The 22,955-nt window shown below is 46.7% G+C and overlaps 1 protein-coding gene across 1 annotated transcript in view; it reads left to right on the plus strand.

The window, feature by feature from the left end:
• The first annotated feature begins 5,028 nt into the window (after positions 1 to 5,028).
• TECTA (tectorin alpha) overlaps positions 5,029 to 22,955 on the plus strand; it is a 293,627-nt gene continuing 275,700 nt past the window's right edge. The window contains exons 1-5 of the mRNA XM_086954233.1: positions 5,029 to 5,109; positions 6,695 to 6,982; positions 10,912 to 11,049; positions 12,609 to 12,774; positions 17,285 to 17,697. Of these exons, the coding sequence (XP_086810359.1) occupies positions 5,029 to 5,109; positions 6,695 to 6,982; positions 10,912 to 11,049; positions 12,609 to 12,774; positions 17,285 to 17,697 (1,086 nt within the window). The remainder of the gene's footprint in view (positions 5,110 to 6,694; positions 6,983 to 10,911; positions 11,050 to 12,608; positions 12,775 to 17,284; positions 17,698 to 22,955) is intronic.

Consider the following 22,955-nt stretch of genomic DNA (forward strand, 5'->3'; position numbering starts at 1 on the left):
CTAACCAGGCTCCTTGAGCAAAACAGCATCCTGGACTCGTCCCAGTCTGGATTTCGCCGTAATCACAGCACCGAGACAGCCCTCCTAGCCTCCACCGACGACATCAGAACCCTGCTAGACAATGGTGAATCCGCGGCCCTCATCCTATTGGACCTGTCGGCCGCCATCAACACGGTTTACCAACACACCCTTCGCGCACGCCTCAACGATGCAGGGATTCAAGAGAAGGCCCTGGACTAGACCACCTCCTTCCTCTCCGGTAGAACACAGAGCATCCGCCTTCCTCCCTTCCGCTCCGAAGCCACCGAGATCATCTGTGGCGTACCCCAGGGCTCTTCCCTCAGCTCCAGGCTGTTCAACGTCTACATGGCCCCGCTCGCCCACCTCGCCCGACTGCACAACCTCAACATCATCTCCTACACCGATGACACCAAGCTGATCCTCTCCCTCACCAAAGACCCTCACTCAGCCAAAACCAACCTCCACAAGGGAATGACGGGCGTCGCCGACTGGATGAGAAACAGCCGGCTGAAACTGAACTCAGACAAAATGGAGGTCTTCATCCTTGGGTCCACCCCCTCGGCTTGGGATGACTCCTGGTGGCCCTCCGTTCTAGAAACACGGCCCCCACACCCACTGACCACGCACGCAACCTAGGGGTCATCCTCGATTCCACCCTCTCCATGACAAAGCAGGTCAACGCCGTCTCCTCCTCCTGCATCAACACCCTCCGAATGCTTCGCAGGATCTACAAATCGATCCCCACCGAAACCAGAAGGACGGTCACCCAAGCTCTCGTCAGCAGTAGACTGGATTACAGAAACGCCCTCTATGCAGGAGCCTCGACCAAGCTCCTCAAACGGCTCCAACGCATCCAGAATGCTTCAGCAGGTCTGATCCTCGACATCCAGTGCCGCAGCCACATCACACCCCGCCTGAAAAACCTGCACTGGCTCCCCGTCAACAAGAGGATAACCTTCAAGCTCTTCACCCACACACACAAAACACTCCACAACACCGAACCAGCGTACCTCAACTGCCGCCTCCCACCAGCTCCACTCCGCAGACCACACCCTCGCCACCGTCCCCCCAAATCCAAAGAGCAACCACTGGTGGTAGATCCTTCTCCCACCTCGCCGCCAAGACATGGAACACCCTCCACCTACGGCAGACACAGACCTACTGACCTTCTGGAGACTCCTCAAGACCTGGCTTTTCGAAAAGTAGCAGCTCCCCCCTCCCCTCAGCGCCTTGAAACGCTCACAGGTAAGTAGTGCGCTTTACAAATAATATGATTGATTGATTGTTTGAAGCCTAAGACAGCATTTTCTACCCCTAGTGGGCACTATCAATTTGTAGGAATACCCTTTGGTTTGAAAAATGCACCTGCCATTTTTCAAAGGTTGGTGCACAAAGTCCTAACAGGCCTGGAAAACTATAGTGCGGCATATCTAGATGATATTGCTGTCTTTAGCTTCACCTGGGAGGATCCCCTGATCCACCTGTGAAATGTTTTGGAGGCCCTGCAGAAAGCAGGCCTAACTATCAAGGTTACTAATTGCCAGATAGGGCTGAATCAGGTTGTCTACCTGGGCCACCTTGTAGGTGGAGGCCAGGTTCAACCATTACAGAGGAAAATCCAGACCATCATGGACTGGGTTGCTCCAACTACCCAGACTCAGGTCAGAGCTTTCTTGTGCCTGACTGGGTACTACAGAAGATTTGTCAAGGGGTATGGATCCATTGTGACATCCTTGAATGACTTACCTTCCAAGAGAATGCCCAAGAAAGTTCAGTGGACAGTTAGCTGTCAAAAGGCATGTGATGACCTGAAGCAGGCCATGTGCACTGCTCCTATTCTGCAAAGTCCTAACTACTCCAAAGAATTCATTGTTCAGACAGATGCATCTGAGTTGGGGGTAGGGGCTGTGTTATCACATTTGAATGATGAAGGACCAGCAAGGATCTTTCATTAGCAGAAGGCTGACCCCTAAAGAGAAAAGTTGATCAGCTATTGAGAAGGAGGCCTTCGCTGTGGTTTGGACTCTGAAGAAGCTGAGGCCATACTTGTTTGGCACTCTCCTCACTGTTCAGACTGATCATAAGCCCCTCTTGTGGCTAAAACAGATAAAGGGTGAAAAACCCAAACTTTTGAGGAAGTCCATTTCTCTACAGGGGATGGACTATACAGTGAAACATAGACCTGGGAGTAACCATGCCAATGCAGATGGACTCTCCAGATATTTCCACTTAGAACATGAAGACTCAACTGGCCAAGGTTAGTTTAATGTCCCTGCGGTTCGGGGGGAGGGGGGGTTGTGTAGGAATGTAGGATCTGCTTACTATGGTTACCCCCACTTTTTGCTGGTGTTTCACTGTTTTTAGACTTTAGTCTGGCTGGGGCCCTGCTATCCAGGACCCCAGCCTAGCTGCTTTCTCTCTAAATTGATTCCATGTACTATAGGTACACTCCAGTTTGGTTACTGGGGTACCCTTTTGAGTTTCTAGTATATGGTACCCTAGATACTAAGGGCATAGGTACCCCAGAGGCCTACCAGGGGCTGCAGCATGTATTATACCACCCCTGGGAAGCCTTCCAAAATGACACCACAGGACTGCTACTGCAGCTAGGGTAAGGTGGTGCATGCACCCCTTACTAAGATATAGGTTACCTATATCTATCTTAAATCACTGCAAATAGAAACCTATCTGTCACCCCTATGGCAGGCCTTATCAATCCTGAAGGCAGGGTGCTTGGTTTTGTGTTAGAGGGTACCCATGCATGAGCGGGCCCCTCTGCAGCGTTCAGAGCCTATTCTCTGAGGCTGTTCTGTGACGCAGTCAGACCATATACTCTTAAGTGCATTATAACCTTGCGGTAAATGCTAACTTTGGAATGGCTGCATGGAAACATGTTGTGTTTGGTGTCAAACACTTTGGAATCCTACCCCCCACCCCCGCCCGTCCTGGCGGCAGGGGTAGAATTCCACCCTTCTAGAGGGAAGAACATGTACACACTGGTCAACCTGGTAATTGTTTAAAAGAACCGTGGCATCACAGAATGGATGCTGCAGCCACAGACACGGGTCTGGCCTCCTGGTGCTGACCGAAACTCTGGTGGGGGAGTCCTGGACAATAGGTTTCCTGTCACTGGGAAGTGTAACCACCTCCCAAACAGGCTTTAGTGTATTGGGGCTGGGTGGGTGCACTCTGAGAGTGCTTTGAAGTCTGCGCTGGGGGCACATTTGGTGTCCCTGTGCATAGCCCAGTTCAAACCGGTTGCAGGGCTACCATCCCCTGCTCTGGTGCAAAACTGGACAAAGGAAATGGGTGTATCCACCCCTCTTTCCAGACCATCCCATAGGTGGACCCCCAGAGTATGTCCAACCCCTTTCTTAGGTATAAGTAAGAAACCCCTGGCAACAGGACTTTAGATTACACCTGGACGAAACTGAAACTGAATCCTGGAACTTCGATGCTCTACTAAAGACTAGAGGAAGGAAGAATCTCCCTTGGGGTCAAGGAGTGACTCTCCTGCTTGGCAGGCACCAACGAAGCATTTTGCCGGTCTGCATCTCTGAAGCTCCCGCCGGACTACGAAGTATTTGCAACCCAGGAAGAGTAAATCCAGTTTTCTCTAAACCTTGGTAAAGCATACTTCTTTCTGGTACTGCAGTCACTGAATGAAGTGCAGAAAGAGCAATCTGTGGCAACACGCAAGGGTCAGTACTCAACAAGAACGAGGTAGTGAGGGATGGGGTGTGTGAGTGTGTAAGTTTGTGGTTGAGTGAGTAGTTGTGGGTAGAAGGGAGAGCGGGTGTGCATGAGTAAATGAGAGTGAAAGTGAAAGTCACAGTGTGTGGGTGTCAGTGATTTACTCCAAGAGATCTAAAAAGTGGACTCATTTGGGATTATCATCTGTCCCGGGGGGGGGCACGGACAAAAGGGGGGAGGTGGAAGTATCAACAAGTGCATTCAGCTGCGAGTAAAATGCGTGTAGGTTAACACTGGTGTGTGATATTATGCAGTTGGCACGGATCCCAGTGACCCATGTGGACGCCGAGGATCAAATGGCTATTGTGATGATAGCCTCACAGGCAGTTGAAAGTAATGCGCAACACATGACGGCACGCACGTTAAAAAAGTGAAAAACGTGTGTGGTAGAACCTCATCAAAGCGGGGCAATATGAAACATATTGCGTGAATGTGCACCTAAAACTAACCAGCGTTTGGCAGTGTGTGAGCTAAACCCTTCAAAGTGCAGGTAGTATCCGGGAATTAATTCATTATAAACATGTGTGTGTTTACAGTGTAACAAGACAGTTTCAAGAATCAAAATGCGCAGCAAGAACTGACACGTCTTACCTCAGTCACGGCAACTGTGTGAATGGGAAGCCAGCGCCCGAGGGGAATGAGGGTATTTTAATTAACAACACATGATAACCAGTGAGTCATCAGTTGACCGCAGGTAATTATCAGTAAACGCAGAGAGCCTGCGTTCTGATGGCGTCTTCAGGATCTGAATAGCGAGGATAATTGAGTAAAAGCACAAACATATTGGATGTCGTCTAGAATCATGAGAGAGTGATTTTTTTAATACAAACATTACCTAATTAAACAAAAGCTAGAAAAATTAAACAAGCAGTGTAACAATCAGTGAAAATTAGGACATTCATCACTCATCACTCATCACTCATCAGATTGGGTTCTTTCACAGCTCCCACTATACCTACCACCTGTGGAGTACCTCAGGGCTCGTCATTATCACCTTTGCTTTTTAATCTATACCTACGCCCTCTTCTGTACTCTCTCAGGGAAACGAATGTTACCATTTTCAATTATGCAGATGATTTGCAGCTCATCTTTCCTTTAAACACCAAGGACTCAGTGGAAGATTTTCAAAACACCATGTCTCACATCCTGAGTTGGATGAGCTGCAATTATTTGAAACTTAACCCTGGCAAGACTGAATTGGTCTTGCCTGGGCAGAGTGCACTTAGCTGGAACCCTAGCTTCTGGCCATCTAGCATGGGAGTCCCTCCGTCCAAGTCATCTTCAGTCAAGAGCTTGGGGATTTTTATCAGCGAGGATCTCTCCCTGAAAAGACAGGTAGGCGCAGTTGTGTCATCCTGCTTCTTTCAACTGAAGAAAATTAAGAAAATTGCCTGCTTTTTCTCCTCGACTGCCCTTACTCAGATTGTCCTTTCTCTGGTCCTGTCCAGACTAGACTTTTCCAATAGCCTCTACCTTGGGCTTCCAGCGGGAGAGTTAAAACGCCTCCAGTTGGTTCAAAACCAGGCAGCGAGACTTATTCTGAACCTATCTAAAAGGCAGTCTGTCAGATCAGGGCTAAAACAGCTACATTGGCTGCCCATTGAGCAGCGAGTAGCCTTCAAAACTGGGTGCATTCTATTCAAATCCTTGCATGACTCTGGCCCTCAGTTTATCAGAGATCTATTCAATAGATATAACCCTTCCCGTAATCTCCGATCCGCTCACAAATCCCTTCTGATCATTCCCTCTTATAAGAGGAAGCGTCTCGGAGGCTGCTGCTTTGACCATCTGGCAGCCACCTTCTGGAACTCCCTTCCTCCTCAATTAAAACTGAGCGACAACATCATGAGTTTCAGACGCTCCCTCAAAACCTGGCTTTTTTACCAGGCTTATTGCTGAGCTGTCCCATTTCTGTCTCTAACCGGTGCGTTGTGTCTCTTCTATAGCGCCATGAAGCCCCTGGGCGTGCGAGCGCTTAATAAATTTATATTAACATATTAACATTAACATTTAAATTTCAACTCGCTGCAGCATTAAATATAAGCAGCGACAATCGGCACCAGAAAGCTATAATAAACAAGCCCACACAAAACAACAAGTGCGGCCGCTAAAGTGAAAGCAACCGTGCTATGTTTAATTAGTAACCTAATCCACGAGGAATGCAGCTGGCACCCTGCGCGCGCTGCTCGCTCCTGAGAGCCAAACGCAGTGGGAGTGAACATTAAAAAAGAAGGTGGGACATGCATCCGCCTTTAGCCATTTGCGTGCTTTCATTATTGAAAGACACTCACAAAGGCCAATCCAATGTGTGGGAGGAGTCAGACCCACACGGGGATGTTTAGATTGCTTACAAGAAGCCTACCATGGGGCAGCGCATGCGCTCCGCACCAGACTCGACCTAAAAAGACTTACAGTTGGAGTTTACAGTTTGGCAGGTGGCCTGAAGTCTGCCAGGGGAGTAGAGGTGATCACCTGTGCTGCCAAGGTGGACTAACTGAAGTCATGTTTATAAATTTCCTTCTTCTACGCAGAGATCTCTATTCCATGAGAAGAGCAACCACTTAGTTGTGAGACCAGGTAGTTTTATGATGATTGGGATGGCTGTTTTCAGTCTTTTTCCTTTTTAAGATGCTAGCTGTTTGGACTCATGGACCTGGCCATAAAAGTTGTACAAATGTATCATTGGTAACATATTTCACCCACAGAATTTGTACGCAAAATCTCAGATTGCTATTATTAACCTCAATGAACAGTGACAAATATGTATCTGTAGAGTCACACATCCATCAAATGTGCTCAACGATCGCAGACATATTTAATCCGTTTTAGAACTCATTGAAATTAAAAGGATGGATAGTTGTTGGCAATCTACATACTGTTTTACAACCCATTTAAGTGACGTGTACCTTTTGTTCTGTAGGTGAACAACAATGGTGTGATTTCCTTCAACGTCCTGGTGAGCCAGTTCACGCCTGAGGCCTTTCCTCTCTCAGATGGCCGGGCATTCATTGCGCCATTTTGGGCTGACGCACACAACGGAATCAGAGGGGAGATCTATTACCGCGAGACCAGCGACCCCGAAATCCTGAGGAAGGCCACCAAAGCCATCAGGAAGAACTTCCGGAACCTGCCATCTTTCTCAGCCACCTGGGTGTTTGTGGTAACCTGGGATGAGGTCACGTTCTACGGTGGCAGCAGCACCACCCCAGTAAGGCAGCATTTTATTTCTTTGAACTTCTATGGCCACAATCCATGTCACTCTGCACTAAATTGCACGTAAAGTTCACTTTGTGAAGTTTTCAATATGATTCTTTTATTATATAACACACCTCTGAACGTCACATGACAGGGAATGTTTGGATGGTACCTTTGTTATCATATCACCCTTCAGCAAATAATGAGTCCTTGTGTGCACACAACAGGATCTGAACAGTTGCAATCATTTTCGCCTCCTTCTAGTAGGGGTATATTGTCACCTGAAATCTTCTATTATCTGATTGGACAAGGGTAAGATATATAAAATGAAAGTGTAAGGTACATTTTTAACTCGTAGTTAAACTCCCAGTGCATCAGGGACATTTGTTTCGTCATTCCTGGAAATGTGATCCGCTTTGTGGGTACAACTTCTGGACTACCATACTTGACTATAATTCCGCCATGGCACCCTGGCATGGCAGACATGTTGCCATATTTGTACCTTCCCAAAGCTGATGCCGTCATGCAGGCAGGAGCCATTTTGAGAGAAAACGTCCCCCCTCAATAAGGGATACTTCAAATTTGGCACAAAGCTTAAATGAGCCCCTTACTTCTATATGGTACAACATTTTTGCACGATGTTCATTCCAAGCAATTTGCAATCGCAAACCGTTTCATTCACTGCGAATATTATAAATAATTGGACGGCATTTCACAGGGAAAGGAAGGGTGGGCCTGCTATGGGCACACACCTGTACTTGAGGCCCTGAACTCCAAATCCTTAGCTTCCATTCTTTCTCATCACAGGGACTCTTGCCCCAGGGCAGAATCTTCTAAAAATTTAATTACCTTATGTACCGAACATCTAGTTCAGAAAATACATATCTTCTCTAATTACGATTGGGTTAATGCAGGGGCGCAACTAGACCTGAACTTCAGGTGGGGGAGGGTGGGGGGGGCTAACACTCCCTGCCAGGGCTGGCCCTACCACTGGTCAAACACGGTGCAACAGTCTTCTTTGGCGCCCCTCACCCATTTCCTCCTTCTCCTTGAATTCCCTCACTACCACTCACCAACAATGCATCTCATCTATCTATATCACCTTTCTGACAAAAATTTCACTTTTTATAGCGCTGCACGTAGTTTATTCACACTCAGTTCTGCGATCTGCATGGTACACATTCTTTGAAGCAGGCAAATTAAACCTCTGTGTTGTGTGGGTGGCAGGAGTGCCCATGTGAGTACACAGTGAATGATGCAACAGTGCGAGAGTAGGGTAGGAGGAGTGACTGCAGAATGAGTGAGGTGACCATATGAATTTGGGTGCAGAGTTAAGTGGGGAGTGAGACTAATGAATGCATGGTTAATGATTAGCTTGGTTGTGTGAGATTGCAGATTGAGCAGTGAGGGGTACAGGTGAGTGAAGTGTCACATGAGTGCAGGGTGAGTAGTCTGATCATGTGACTGCAGAGTGAGGCACAGGGTGAACAGCACAAGTGCATTATGAGGGCAGAGTGAGCGGGTGAATGATGTGAGTGCATGGTGATTAGTATGAGTGCATTGTGAGCGCTGTGAGTGCAGGGTGAGCTTGAGAGTGAAGGGCCAGAACGAGGAGAGAGTTGTCTGAATGCAGGGTGCATTCCCAGACACTTGAAGTAACTCTGCATGTTATTGGCGGTGGCGTAGGGTTTCATATATAAGTTAAACTATTGCTATTATGGCATTAATCAGGATTTGAGGGTGGAGGAAATAAATAATGTGCTGATCCTGCAAAAAACTTCCAGTCTTATTATTAGGGTTGCCAGCTCATTATTTTGATGTCCCAGACAGTACAAAAATAAGCAGTCATCTAAAGCCGTATTTTAAGCACTTACCTGTGCATACTTCGAACAGCAAATATAAATAGAAAGCACTTTTAATTGTGTTCTAGGGCTGCCTGAATGATTCATGACTGATATTTAAAGGGAACAAAGACAGAAAAGTCACATTACAAATGAATACATACTTTTTTATTTATAACCGTATTTAGTGTCAAGAGGAGGTCTTTGCAGTCTCTTTAAACAGCCTCTGGTTGGCATTTTTCTTTTGGCTACTCTACTTTATATTCCTTTTCATGAAATGCATTCTCACACTACGGCAGTAAATGTTAAATACACATGTAAGGAATCGGCAGAGTGGGGGCCCAGGAGTACTGGAACCAAAACACCAAGCCTTGGTAACCAGTTTACAAAGGTGTGTAAATATGCAAATGGTCTTTAAAGACCTGTGGAAAAACTCTGGTGTGCCGGAGGTAAGACTCCAGATACTGTCCAGCCGAGCCCACAGCAGCTCGAGCTGCAGCAACCAAGGCTGAGACACACGACGGGTGGGTGGTGGTGGTGGTGGTGGGGCTGAACCCTTTTGAGCCCTAAAGGCATTGTGCTCCTGTGTTAATGCCCTGCTCATGCATGTTTGCCCCCTCATATGAGGAAACACAAATATTAGCTACTCACCTGCTGGTTGGATCACAAGCTGGGCAAGCCAAGCAAAATGTTGTGACTCACAGTTAAATCCTCGATCACTTTGCTTCAGCAACCGTATTAAATTACGAGTATATTAGGGCCATAGGCCAGGGGCAGACTACAGGCCCCTGCAACCACTGCGGTCCGGGATGCCTCAGAAATTCAGGGGGTGGGCATTCAGCCCAAGACACTTGTCCTTGTGTAACGTAACTGGTGCTCATGTAAAGATACTCCAATACCTTTGGGTCGAGTTTGCGCTATATAAATCTGTCCAGAAAAAAAAGACCAATGAATATTTGTGAGCGTATGGGGGACTTTAGGGCCCCTCTTCACATTCTGCAGGGGGTCCCCATCAGTTTGCATTACACCTCTGCCAAAGGCCTTTGCCCTTTTCAATAGCCTTAATCACCACCCCTTCCAATAAATAAATCGCACTTTGACTAACTATCAGGTCTGTAGTGCCATTAACACATTTCTAAGCCAGAAATGTCAACTCTCCCTCACAATATTGCCCCTCCCCAGTCATTTCCCTATTGGGAGAAAGAGAACGTTTCAGCTGGGGGCCTCTAATGGCCGCAGACTCCATACCAAACAACCTGGTTGGCTGACATGCTCGCAACAGTCCAATGGAATGTGCTATATGTAGTTACTGCTCCCTTCCTATGTTGGATGCAAGCAAATCAGAAGACGTAAATCCTTCAACCCGTTTCCGTTATTTGGCTTCTGAAAGACAGAACAACTATTAAAGTGATAAGTGATGGCAGCTATTCCTGTCACTCAGGAAGTGCGCCCTTTGCTGTCCAGCCAGCCCTACACCAGAAGAGTCATTCATTGGTACCTAGACTACTGACTGGAACCTGTGTACACTGTAATATACCAGTGCCTGACATAGCACGTGCAAAGGTAACCACACACGATTCCACAGTACTGATAAAGCCAGTAGGGCTGACTTTAGTGTGATACACAGTATTTGTTCGGGAAACGTAAATAAACAGCATTTATAAATGCCCCAGTGATGAAAACGGACGCTGTATTCCTAAGTACACAATCTGTCTGCGGTGCAGTGTATTTGCCAACGCTGGGTGGATGGCCCTACAGTTGTTTCTCCCGATAATCTTGTTTACTAATCCCCTTGGCCCCGATTCCAAGGCTTCCACGCCATGTCTAGCTGTAACAGGAATTCACGCTTGACGCAGTTTCCCGGCTTCGCCTTCCAGGTCAGACTGTAACCTCACACAATGTCCTCATTATGCGCCTTCTCAAGGAATGCGCTTGTTTCGGTGGGACCGGGGCATCTGGGCTCGCACAGTTCACGTGTACTACATTACTCCTTGTGGCGCTAAAGTTACCTGTTGGAAGGGAGACACAGAACAGAGGGAGGGAAACCTGAGATGGGAGTCGGAGAAGAATTCAGACCGGACTTTTATTTTTTTTCCCACAGGTGAACACTTTCCAGGCGCTTCTGGTCTCAGACGGCACTTTGTCGTTTGCCATGTTCAATTACGCCGAAATCAGTTGGACCACCGGTACGGCGAGTGGGGGAGACCCCTTGACAGGACTTGGGGGTGTGATGGCACAGGTAAGCTCTGACTTAAAAGAACAAAGTGACATATCTTAAGTGGGTTAATGCACCGCACCTGAACATACCAGTGTGTAAACTCAGGGTCTCAGGGCCAACCCAGACTTCCATCTTAGCATGTCAATTAGAGCTGGATTGTCCAGGGGTGTAAAGCTGGCCCAGCAGCCTCTGCGGCACAGGAGGCTCCCACTCTTGGGGGGGGGGGCATTGAGCCCAAGGTCAATAAATATTTGTGTGATCTGGGAGACTCCTGCTGGGCCCCACACCACATGCTGCAGGGAAGGGGGGCATCATTTAAGTGAAGTACATTATTCTATTCGCATGAATCTTAGTCACATTTCGTAAAAATCTGGTATAGAGCCAGCCATCTTGCAGATCTGGAAACCCATGGATGTTTTTACTAATTTATCCATTTCCATGGACAGGGATGTTAATTTTAATCTTCAAAGTGTACAACGTTTGAGTAGGCCAACTTCCTACACTTACTCCAAATTTGGTGAACATGTCTTGTTAAACATTACAACCATCGTGACATTTTGTTTAGTGTGCTCAGGACTCTGTATCTTTTTGATTACGGAGATTATTATACCCATTTTGAACATGCAGGGGAAATGGTGGTGGTAAGTCAAATAAAATACTTTATATACAGTCATTTTCCTAAATGCATTGAAATACTTCAGCCTCCAATAGTCATATCCGTAATGAAATGGGCCTGACACATTTTTGATATGCTGTTTGGGAAAGCCCCCCAAGGTAAAAAAAAAACAGGCAACATGAAACAAATAATTTGTAGCTCCAAAACACAAGAGCTCTTTGTGGTGAGATCTGCTGAGTATACAGAAGGAGGCATGATCTGCGTGCACTCCTCTTTCTTTCTCTGCTGTTTTTTCCACTGCCTACTTGCATTTACAGTAGCTCCAATCCATCGAAATCCTTGACAAACAGCCAGAGCAACAACTACCATTGATTCCCAAAGTTCCTCTGTTTTTATCACTTCTTTGGAGGACAGGCAGGTACTGCACCAGAAAAAGAAAAATCCAGTGTGGTCCGCTAGTAGAACCACTTTTTATATCAATGTCATCGGATTAAGCTTCTGGTTCGCCAAAATACGATTTCAACAAGCAATATCAATCAAAAATCAATCAATCAGTAACTCAATCAATCCATGCAAAGTCCAAAAAGTTTTTCAGGAGGATCACCCAACAAGCCCTACTTTCTTCTTTGATCTCTGCTTCTGATCATTTCTCCCTGCCCCTGTTTCCCTTTTCCGCCTTGCTCTCTTTAGCTCTGGTTCAAGTCTGAGGATGGAAAATAAGCCTTGGTCAAAAATGTGAAGAGTCCTGGCCCTTTGGAATGAATGTGGGTGTCCACCACCCCCAGCCACCTGCATAGATTAAGCGCTGTCAGAAATTTATTTCAGTCTCAAGTGCCCATCCCATCTTCATTTTCGATTAGTGTTCTAACTAAACCGAATTAGACATCATCCGACTTACTCTAATATCCTGTTGTCCTAAAGAAGCCAGGAAGCAATACACCTTTCCCCGTTTTTGTCTTTTCAGGCTGGTTTCAATGGAGGAAATAGCACCAATTATTTCAGTATTCCAGGATCTAGATCATTAGAAATCATCAACATCAAAGATACCACGAATGTCAATTTTCCCGGTCGATGGATGTTCAAAATAGATGGAAAAGAAATTGATCCAGCCAATGGATGTAGTCTGAGAGGTACGTTCACTACCAATGTCAATTGCTTGTTTGAAAAGTTTATAAAACGCGAACATGACCCATCCGGGTATCAGAGCGCTGTACAAAGTGGCATAGAAGTAACAAATGAAGTAACTTAACAATCACAGGGCCTCATTTATGAGACTCCTTGCGCCTCTGGAACGTCACTTTTTGTGACGTTCATTGCCGCAGAAGCCTGCGTGATAACATTTTCAGGCAGCGCTAAGCCACTTTCTTTTGGCTTAATGCTGCCTGATAAATATCAGTCCCTTTAACACAGTGTTCTGCGTTAAAGAGGCGTGCAATGGGTGTTGTTGGGGACGAGAAATCGTAAATCTAAGGCAGTTCCAAAAGTTTACGCCTGCCCATGGGAGGCGTAAGGGAGGCGCAACAAGGAGAAATAAATATCTCTATTTCTCCTCGTTTTTCCTCTTTCTATGTGTGTTGCATTCTGCAGCACACATAGAAAGAGGAAAAAGCCTCTTGTGATTATTTTTGTACATAAAGGTTTCCCTTCCTGTACAAAAATAATCATCCCCGCAACGCAGGCACCCTTGCACTATGATGAAAAGGTGCCTGCGTTGGTGCTTGGCAGCCCATAGTGCGCCAGCACAGGGGAAAAGGACAGGAATGCGCCGTATCTTAGAGATGTGGTGCATTCCTGCCCTTTTCTTTTGTCGTAGGGAAGCACAGCAGAAAGGCCTGCGGCGCTGGCCTACGGCAAAACCTCATAAATGAGGCCCACAAAGTCCAAGGGAGGCACATACAAGGTCAAAGGGGGGGGGGGCACAAGGAGTCAGCCAATCTAGAGGGACCTGTAAAGTTTTAGTAGAGCATTAGATCAAAAGGACACGTGAGAAGAAACATAATACAATTTGAACAAAAGGGTATGTAAGAGTATCAGAACAGGAGACAGAAGTAGATTGAGATGGTATCAGGGCTAATGCTGTAGATGGTCATTCAGGAGTAGCCATTTGACATGTTTTTTTGAAAGAGGCAGTAGATGGGTTGGATCTCATCTCAGGAGTAAAGGACGTTCCAAATTCTTGGAGCAAGACCAGAAAAAGCAGGATTGTAAGATTGACTTTTTGTTAACTACATCCTTGGAAATATTCTATTTACAACCTAGATGTCTAATTTCGGGGCAATGTGCCCCCACTGACTACCTGTGCATGCTTATTTTCCATGATAAATCAATATTCTTACAATCATAATTCCACTCAGACACATGACAACATAAATCACACTTTTGGGACCTGAACAGGACAAAACATTTCTGTGATTATTCAACACGTCCTAGAGACATAAATGTATCAAGAATGGACTTTTTAAAAAGGGAAGCGAGAGCACTCTTTTAGCCAGTGACGTATTGCAGAGGGTGACAATTTCACAAAGTTTATCACTTTTGCAAACATATTTCTGTCAGCACAAATCCATTCCTGCGGGGAAAAGCTTTAGTAGAGGACATTTCTCACAAAAACTGTTTTTACAAGGACATTTTCACATTAAAAGCTAAACTACTGTAAGTTAAAAAACCTTCCAATTTCAAAATGAGAGATACAGTTGGACTCTGCATGTAACTGGGTATTTGCCTGTTACATCGCAACACAATGATCAGAATTGTCCTTTTAACAATTAACAAAAGTCTAGGACTTTTGTCAATAGTTAAAAAAAAAGTGTAAATGTCCATGACGAGTAGGCATTGGTCTACTTCTCAGGCATTTATTACACATTCTATGAATCAAACCTTTGCTTCTACCATCCACAGTGCATTAGTATTAAAAATCGAACAGTAATTTTCTGATGTGAGTAGGAGGAGCCCTTCTGTTGACAATCAGAGCTTGATTATGAGTGCGCAGAGGGTTAGATAACATTTTTTGGACTTGATAAGTAATGATACGCAATATGTCAAGAATTTATGAGGCGATACAATTTTTTACTATGACAAGTTAAGCTCTTAAAATGGGGCGAAATATCTAGATTTATATCCTTTTTGCACCAAACTCAGGGCCAGACTGGCTGTCGGACTTTCCTTATTAAACAATGCAAAACAAATGTTTTAAAAAGTACGCTTTAAAGTTATTTGTTTTGCATTGTTCATTTAGAAGTGCCAGGCGCTCACTAGCAACAAAATCAGCCCCTCAGCAATGCACCTGGAGCCCACTCTGCCACCCCCAAAAAAAACGGCAGTAGCCAGTCCTGCCCCGACCAAATTCTCTATGTCCTTATATTTACTAAACCATTTCCTCTATTACATTTTGGTAGTTTTCCCAAGACAAAACGTTTTGGGGAAAAGTCTGAAGGTCCGCTTTTCATATTACCAGAGGCTGTATAACAGTAAGTGCTCCGGGGGGCACAACAGGCGTTTGTGCCTGCTTTGCGTGCCCCTGGCACACTTTGGTATTACAGAATGGGGCCCAGATGCTTGTGCTTCCCCTTGGGTGATACCGATAGCGCTGGTGCACTTAAACCGCCAGCGCTACCTTCAGGGTGCGTGTCCTCATTTGCATAGTGGTGTGCCCTATGCAAATAAGAGGATTCCTTTGCCTCTGCGCACGCGCCATATTACAGACGCGGGAGCAGAGTCAAGAAGGCTCTCGGGGGCACAGCCACAGTGTGTCACCGGTGCACTGTGAGTGCGTCCCCTGAGAGCAACCCTCTGGAGCAGCCGCGGTTCATGCAGGTAACAGCAGTGGGGCGGTGTGGGCCGGGTAAGGGGGTATTTCGAGGTATGATGCAGAGGGAAAATAAAAAAAAAAATTACTTTACCCTCGGCATTATCCCTTCGAAATCCCCCTTTAGATGGCCCCACCGCTGTAACTGCACGGACATCGGCTGCTCTGGAGGGGGGAAAGGCCCCCCCAGACATCCCCTCGCAGGCGGGTGCAGTCACTGACCGCCTCCGCCTGCAAGGGGATCTCTAATCCCCTTCAAAAGTGCAAGCGGGTTGCCGCCTGCACTACAACCCGCTTGCACTGTGAAAACACAGAGCGGCTACAAGCAGTCGCTCCGTGTTTTCACATGAATGTGCTAACCCTAGGGCAGCACGAGTTCGCGGCTGCCCTGGGGCAGCGCATTCAACGTAATCGAGCGACTTTTCATTGTTTGCACCCAGTGCACCTTTTAAAAGGTGCGCCGGACGCAAACAATGGAAATGCTTAATTCGGCCCCAGGTGTGACAAAAATTGCGCCACTTGTAATTGCGACCACTTTACAGAGATGTGTTTACAAACTGATGGTAAATTACAGAGGCACTATAATCGAGGCATTTTCGTTTCGCAGACTGGTCTTCTTCTGGAAATTACACAAATTGGGCCTCACAAACCTCAGACTCCAAGGGCATCTCTCCTCATTGTTTGGACTTATCTGGGAAAGATGGCTACTGCATTATTTATATTGCCACTGAGCCTTCCTCCTCCGGCCTGCTCACCTCGAGTGATTTCCTCCTCAGCCCATTCTCCATTTCACATGATGTGACTGTAAGAAAAAGTATCCCACAGCCAACATATCAAAAGCTGAAATCTAACCCTCTCTCAATTACACACTTTAAGAATTCAACTAATTGTTCTGAGTCCTGAAAGATGAGAATGAGGCTGGATGGATGTGAAAACACGGGAAATACACAGAGTCCTATTTACAAAGCACTTATCAATCTGCTTGTGCAAAATCTGAGCATGACTGAGTTCACAAAGGAAATTTGTTGTGGTGTACATGTGAGCCAGAAATACGTGCTCCATGGCAAGGTGCAGGTGATTGCCTCTACTTTAGTTTCAATTGTATTAATGGAAGGAAAGGTTGTACAGCACTAATGTTACCAGCGTATGCCTGTGCTTGCACACACTCCGTTCTTGACTCAGGACTTATCTACGAAGAAAAAAGTGTACCCTCATAGAAAGTGCTTCTAGCCAATGTGCAATTGCACTTTAGTAATTGTCATGTTATGTTGTTGTGTATCCGTGTTTTTATAGTGCGCTAAACCCCCATGAGGGTATCCAGGTGCTCTGCAAAAGAGTTTTGAGCCTAGTCCTGGGGGCTTGTTTGAAAAGCCAGGCCTTCAGCTTTTTGTGAAAGTCAAGAAGAGAGGAGTAGGAGGAGGCTCTGATGGGTTGTGGGAGGTCGTTTGAAACTTTAGTTGCCAGGTACTAGAAGGTGCGGCTCCTCACTCTGTTTATGTGTATGCATGGTGTGCGTGCTAATGAGAGACCGACCGAGCGGAGGTTTCTGGAAGGTTGGTGGAAGTAAATGCGGCAGTTCAGGTAGGCAAGGCCCGTGTTGTGGAGAGCTTTGTAGGTGTAATTAGTTCCCATTAAGCGATTAAGAGATTCTTCATGAGATTCTGGAGATCACCAGTGTAGATAATGGTAGTCTATAGGCCGTTTGATGTTATGTCGACTATCCTTGTCTATTTACTTAATTAGGAGTGAATGTATATCTATGCAGATGAGGTGTTTTCTTGACCCTGTGTTCTCTGGTAATTTCTAATTATAATTGTTATCCTTATTTTTTATAGGTCAGTTTCTCCGTCAAGGTGAGACCTTCTCTGAAAGTGCCAATTGCTCCACAAAGTGCCGTTGCTTGGATTTTAACAATGAGGTCTTCTGCCAGGAGTCTGTGTGTGGGCCATATGAAGTTTGCGAACCCAATGAACGCTTTTTCCAGTGCCTGCCAGTGGAGAGTAGCACCTGTGTGGTCTTCGGAGACCCACATTACCACACCTTCGATGGACTTCTCTTTCACTTCCAGGGCTCGTGCTCTTACTTGCTGGCTCGTCAGTGCTGGCAGACTGCTAACCTCCCATTCTTTAGTGTGGAGGCCAAGAATGAAAACCGCGGAGGCTCGTCGGTTTCCTGGTTGAAGGATATCTCGCTGGAAGTGTACTCCTATAGCATTGTCATCCCTAAGGGCAGCTTTGGGAAGGTCAAGGTGAGCCTTATGTAGTGGTGGGAATGCATTTTGATTTCTAGTACTGAAGTCTTGAGTTAAGTTGCTAGTCTATTGATTTGACTTAGTAGACTAAAGAGGAAATGATTGCTATGCCTGCAATTTCTTATAACTGTTTAGGCCCAAAGCTGGAAAAGGAGAAAAGTGGGAGATAAATATAATGCCCCTACTGGTATATAATCATCTATAGTGGTGTCTTATATATTTGTTCAATGCTGTCCTTGGTGTAATGGTGTTCACAAATCCATTTGTGTATATTTAAGTATATCTCACATCTGACAGTATTTTGACGTCTCCATTGTTCTGATACAGCTGCAAGTTGATTTTCACCCTTTATCATGCTCATCTGAAGCACCCCCACCTTCTTTTTATCTAGTTCTGCTGTTGTTGTGTCGCTCGTGAGAGGAGCTACTTGCCAAACTCGTTTCCCGGCGCTACTGGAGTAGCCTGCATCTGCTTAAGGACACTTTGCCTGTGTGAGGCCGCAGAGGAGGTGAGAGGCGCGGCCCCGGGACTGCGAGGAACAGCCTTCAACAACCACAGCTGTGTCCTCTTCCCGGGCGAGCCGCGCCCCCTCCCAGTGCCCGCCCCCATCTGAGCACTATTTACTCCTCGCGGCCCCCGCTCCGCGGGTGCCGCTAGTGAGAGGAGCTACTTGCCAAACTCGTTTCCCGGCGCTACTGGAGTAGCCTGCATCTGCTTAAGGACACTTTGCCTGTGTGAGGCCGCAGAGGAGGTGAGAGGCGCGGCCCCGGGACTGCGAGGAACAGCCTTCAACAACCACAGCTGTGTCCTCTTCCCAGGCGAGCCGCGCCCCCTCCCAGTGCCCGCCCCCATCTGAGCACTATTTACTCCTCGCGGCCCCCGCTCCGCGGGAGCCGCTCGTGAGAGGAGCTACTTGCCAAACTCGTTTCCCGGCGCTACTGGAGTAGCCTGCATCTGCTTAAGGACACTTTGCCTGTGTGAGGCCGCAGAGGAGGTGAGAGGCGCGGCCCCGGGACTGCGAGGAACAGCCTTCAACAACCACAGCTGTGTCCTCTTCCCAGGCGAGCCGCGCCCCCTCCCAGTGCCCGCCCCCATCTGAGCACTATTTACTCCTCGCGGCCCCCGCTCCGCGGGTGCCGCTCGTGAGAGGAGCTACTTGCCAAACTCGTTTCCCGGCGCTACTGGAGTAGCCTGCATCTGCTTAAGGACACTTTGCCTGTGTGAGGCCGCAGAGGAGGTGAGAGGCGCGGCCCCGGGACTGCGAGGAACAGCCTTCAACAACCACAGCTGTGTCCTCTTCCCAGGCGAGCCGCGCCCCCTCCCAGTGCCCGCCCCCATCTGAGCACTATTTACTCCTCGCGGCCCCCGCTCCGCGGAGGCCGCTCGTGAGAGGAGCTACTTGCCAAACTCGTTTCCCGGCGCTACTGGAGTAGCCTGCATCTGCTTAAGGACACTTTGCCTGTGTGAGGCCGCAGAGGAGGTGAGAGGCGCGGCCCCGGGACTGCGAGGAACAGCCTTCAACAACCACAGCTGTGTCCTCTTCCCGGGCGAGCCGCGCCCCCTCCCAGTGCCACGCCCCCTTAGAAGTCCAGTCTACATTAGCACGGTCAGTGCCGCGTTCCGCGGGACGCGCGCGGGACGCAGCCCGGGGCTAAGCCCGGGCAAAGGGCGGGCCCGTTTAAGCCCGTTCAAGCCTGGGCAAGTCTGGTCTGGGCCAACCCATTTACATTTACATCCCCATTTATATATCGCTATCCATACTGCATCTTGGTCCTGTTTTTGATCACAATACTCAAAACTACATCTGTGCTACTGCGCCACTATGACAACCAGGGCAATGAGAAACAAAACGGCACAAGGAGCGGGTCCGATAATTGGGCCGATTGACCAATTTATCAATAAAGCTAATGACGCGATCAATCAGGGGATAGTACTCCTAGAAAGGCGCGTCTCCCAGGACCTCGCAGCAGCACGAAGATCCTCAATGGGCCTTCTGGCCCTAGCCAAAACACCCACACAACAGGAAATAAATGTCCCTTTATTGCGCGAAACCCGTGCTGAACTTCACACAATACCAACAAGTGTCGATCTATCTGTCACCCATTTATCACTTGGAGAAGATACCCTGGACGACCTCGAAAAAACACCCACTTTGGTGATTAGCCCCACCCAAATAACCCAAATTCCCCTGCTAACCCTGACCGGGTCACAATCCTCAACCCAGTCCCCACTTCCAGTAGCAGTTTCTCCACCAAAAATCGACAAAGAGATAAGGGAGGGTCCTCTTTTTAACCAAGACAGCACAAGACCAGCAGTCAAGAATAAGACCAAGCAAAAAAATCTACCAAGGCGCACAAGGTCTAAAAAGACGCCCTGCAACAACTACCGGAATAATGCAAGCAACTCATCATCGGTTAACGCGGATGACCCCTCTGTTTCAGCTGTACCGTCTCATGACGTCTACAGGGGTCACGGCGCTGCCAACTCAAACTATCTTGAGCTTAACTCACAAGTACTAGATATAATCAAGGACCTTATAAAAACTCAATTAACACCAATAGAGCGAACCCTAAACAACATTGAAAAACAGATGGCAAGACTAATCAATAATACTAGTCATCTCACACCACCTACTACCACCTTAGCTTCTCTGGCTCCCACGACTGCCACCCATTCTAAGACAGCCACTGCAAAGAAATCCACACTGACGCCAATAACTCTCCCGAAACAAAATCCCCAGAGCAATAGCAAAGCCGTCGCAAACAAACCCTCAACGTCTAACACTACATCACTTACTACTAACGCAAACACCCAATCAGCCAATGCACAACCGGCGAGCATTCAAGTACCATCACAAAAAGGATCACAGAAATCAACACAGAAACCCACACAACTTATTCAGTCTAACGCAAAATCTCAGCAACCAAAGATACCATACGAACAACCATATAAGTCTAGACAGATACCGGCGCGCATTACCCTTCCACCCGAATGCGGAGCCTACGTCCTTGTATTGGTAAACGTACCAACACTTAAACAAGAACAGAGTGAAACAACATCATCCCTGAAAAACAAGGTACTCCACTGGTTAAGCCTGAATTGTAACTTCCCAATAGAATGTGCAGGGGAAATTTCCCATACGCAAAGAGTAGGTTGGATAGGCCCCTTACGTAAAAAATTTGAGGGGGATTGTGTCGCTATCACCTTCAGAAACCCCCAGTGGGCCGAAAAGACACTAGCTAAGGCACCACCACCCTCCACATGGGAATTCAATACAACCCTTCTTCCATTGGGCTATTTCTATAGGCATTTATTAAATACAAACAACAATATTCCGCCCGTCTCTATGAATCCTTTCCCAGAAAGGTCGTACCCTTCCACTTCTTACCCCCCCATTACCTACCAGAATTCTAAGTTCCTATACCCAACAGGCTCGGTACAGTGGCATCAGAGCCAAACGCCCATACCGCCACCTACCCATCCATATCTCTCCGAAACCCCCCACCAAGAGACTGGAGATAATCGATGGAGACAAGTAGCCCCCCCATTAGCTACTCCTTTTAATATTCCAACATTCAATAGATTTAATGCTCTCTCTGGCCTAGATTTTAATGATTGACTTCCCAATTCCCATTCCACCAGGGAACCCTCACAATCAGCCAAGTTGGATCTAACCCCATCACTTAACTCACGTCCTATGCTTGTAACAACCCCAAAGCACCCGCCTCTAACACTCATTAATCCCTACTGCTCAACAACTAATCACGAAGCTATCCCAACTGCAACACCGGCCCCAACTAACCGGGAAGCCGCTGAACGGTGGGCTAACATAGGTAATTCTGTTGACCTTATCTCAGATACTTTGCAAATCCATTTTACTTTCTGGAACATCGCAGGTCTTTCCGCAAAGAAGACTGTCCCTGATTTTCTGAACCAGATCAATTTGAGCGGTTGTATCTGCCTTCAGGAGACATGGCCCATAAGGCCAATACACATACTAGGCTTTAAAACTTTCTGGTCACCTGCGACGAAATCAACCTCTGGCAGAAATAGTGGAGGCTTAGCTACCTATATCAAAAATACCCTTCCTGTGGATGAGATAATCCCTTTAACTTTAGACACAAATTTTCAGATCATAGCGGTAAAGGTCACCAAACAAAGACTATACTTCATTATAAACTTTTACAATAACCTCTCTCACTCTGATATGAGTACGCTACTCCCAGAGATTTCCGCAATATTACAAGAGCAACAAGTTAAACACATCAAAAAGACATGCACAATAGTCTGGGGAGGAGATTTTAATCTCCATCTATGTAGCAATAGCGACAACAATAAATGCGGTATTAGTGACGAGGCTGACACAAACCTTACGCACTTTACACATTCTAATGTGGGGGAAACAATGAATGAAACCATGGCTGAACTAGAACTAAGTTTCGCTAATGAAATGAAGATTCCACCTGTTCAATTCCAGCCCACATTCAATGGAAGAGGTCTAATAAGCCTAATTGATTTTATATTGATCTCACCACCCATAGGATTCACCATAGAAGACTTCAAGGTCCCTAGCAATCCTCTAAGTGATCATTTTCCCATCACTATGGTTCTTGCTGAAATAATAACGAACAAACCATATGACATTCTGACCGCTCTAAATCAAAGCGATCTAGAACTAAGCTCTCTGAATGGGTTTACATTGAAGTGGGGCAACATTGATAAAGAAGCAACAACAAAAAAAATAGTCACAAATAACCAAACGGATATTATAAACTGCTTGGATCCCACCACACAACCTAGTGAAACCATAGTAAGCTTCTTGTCAATTACAACAAGCATACAAAAAGAACTAACCAAAAAGCACAAACAAAGGCCGCAGCCTAAGAAAGGATGGTTCGATTCAGCATGCACCAAAGCATCTACACGCCTAAAGGAAGCCCTGAATAGTGATCACAGGGACAGAGTCGAAATCACCAGACTCAGAAAGGAGTACACAGCTGCCTTAAACATTAGGAAAAAAGAAGTGAAAGCTGAACTATGGTCAAAATTGATTCAAAGCTCGGAACTAAATAATAGTGCCTTGTTCTGGCAGATAGTTTGTTCCCCATTCTTAACAGAGAAAACCAACTCTCCATCAATTGATGTAGCCATAAGTCAACACGAATGGGTGAGCCATTTTACTAAAGTCTTTGCGAAGGATTCGACTGAAGACACAGACCAGCTTGAATTTCTGCCACACATTGCCTATCCGTTAA

Source organism: Lissotriton vulgaris, chromosome 2_1 (assembly GCF_964263255.1).
Source record: "Lissotriton vulgaris chromosome 2_1, aLisVul1.2, whole genome shotgun sequence".
Lineage (NCBI taxonomy): Eukaryota > Metazoa > Chordata > Amphibia > Caudata > Salamandridae > Lissotriton > Lissotriton vulgaris.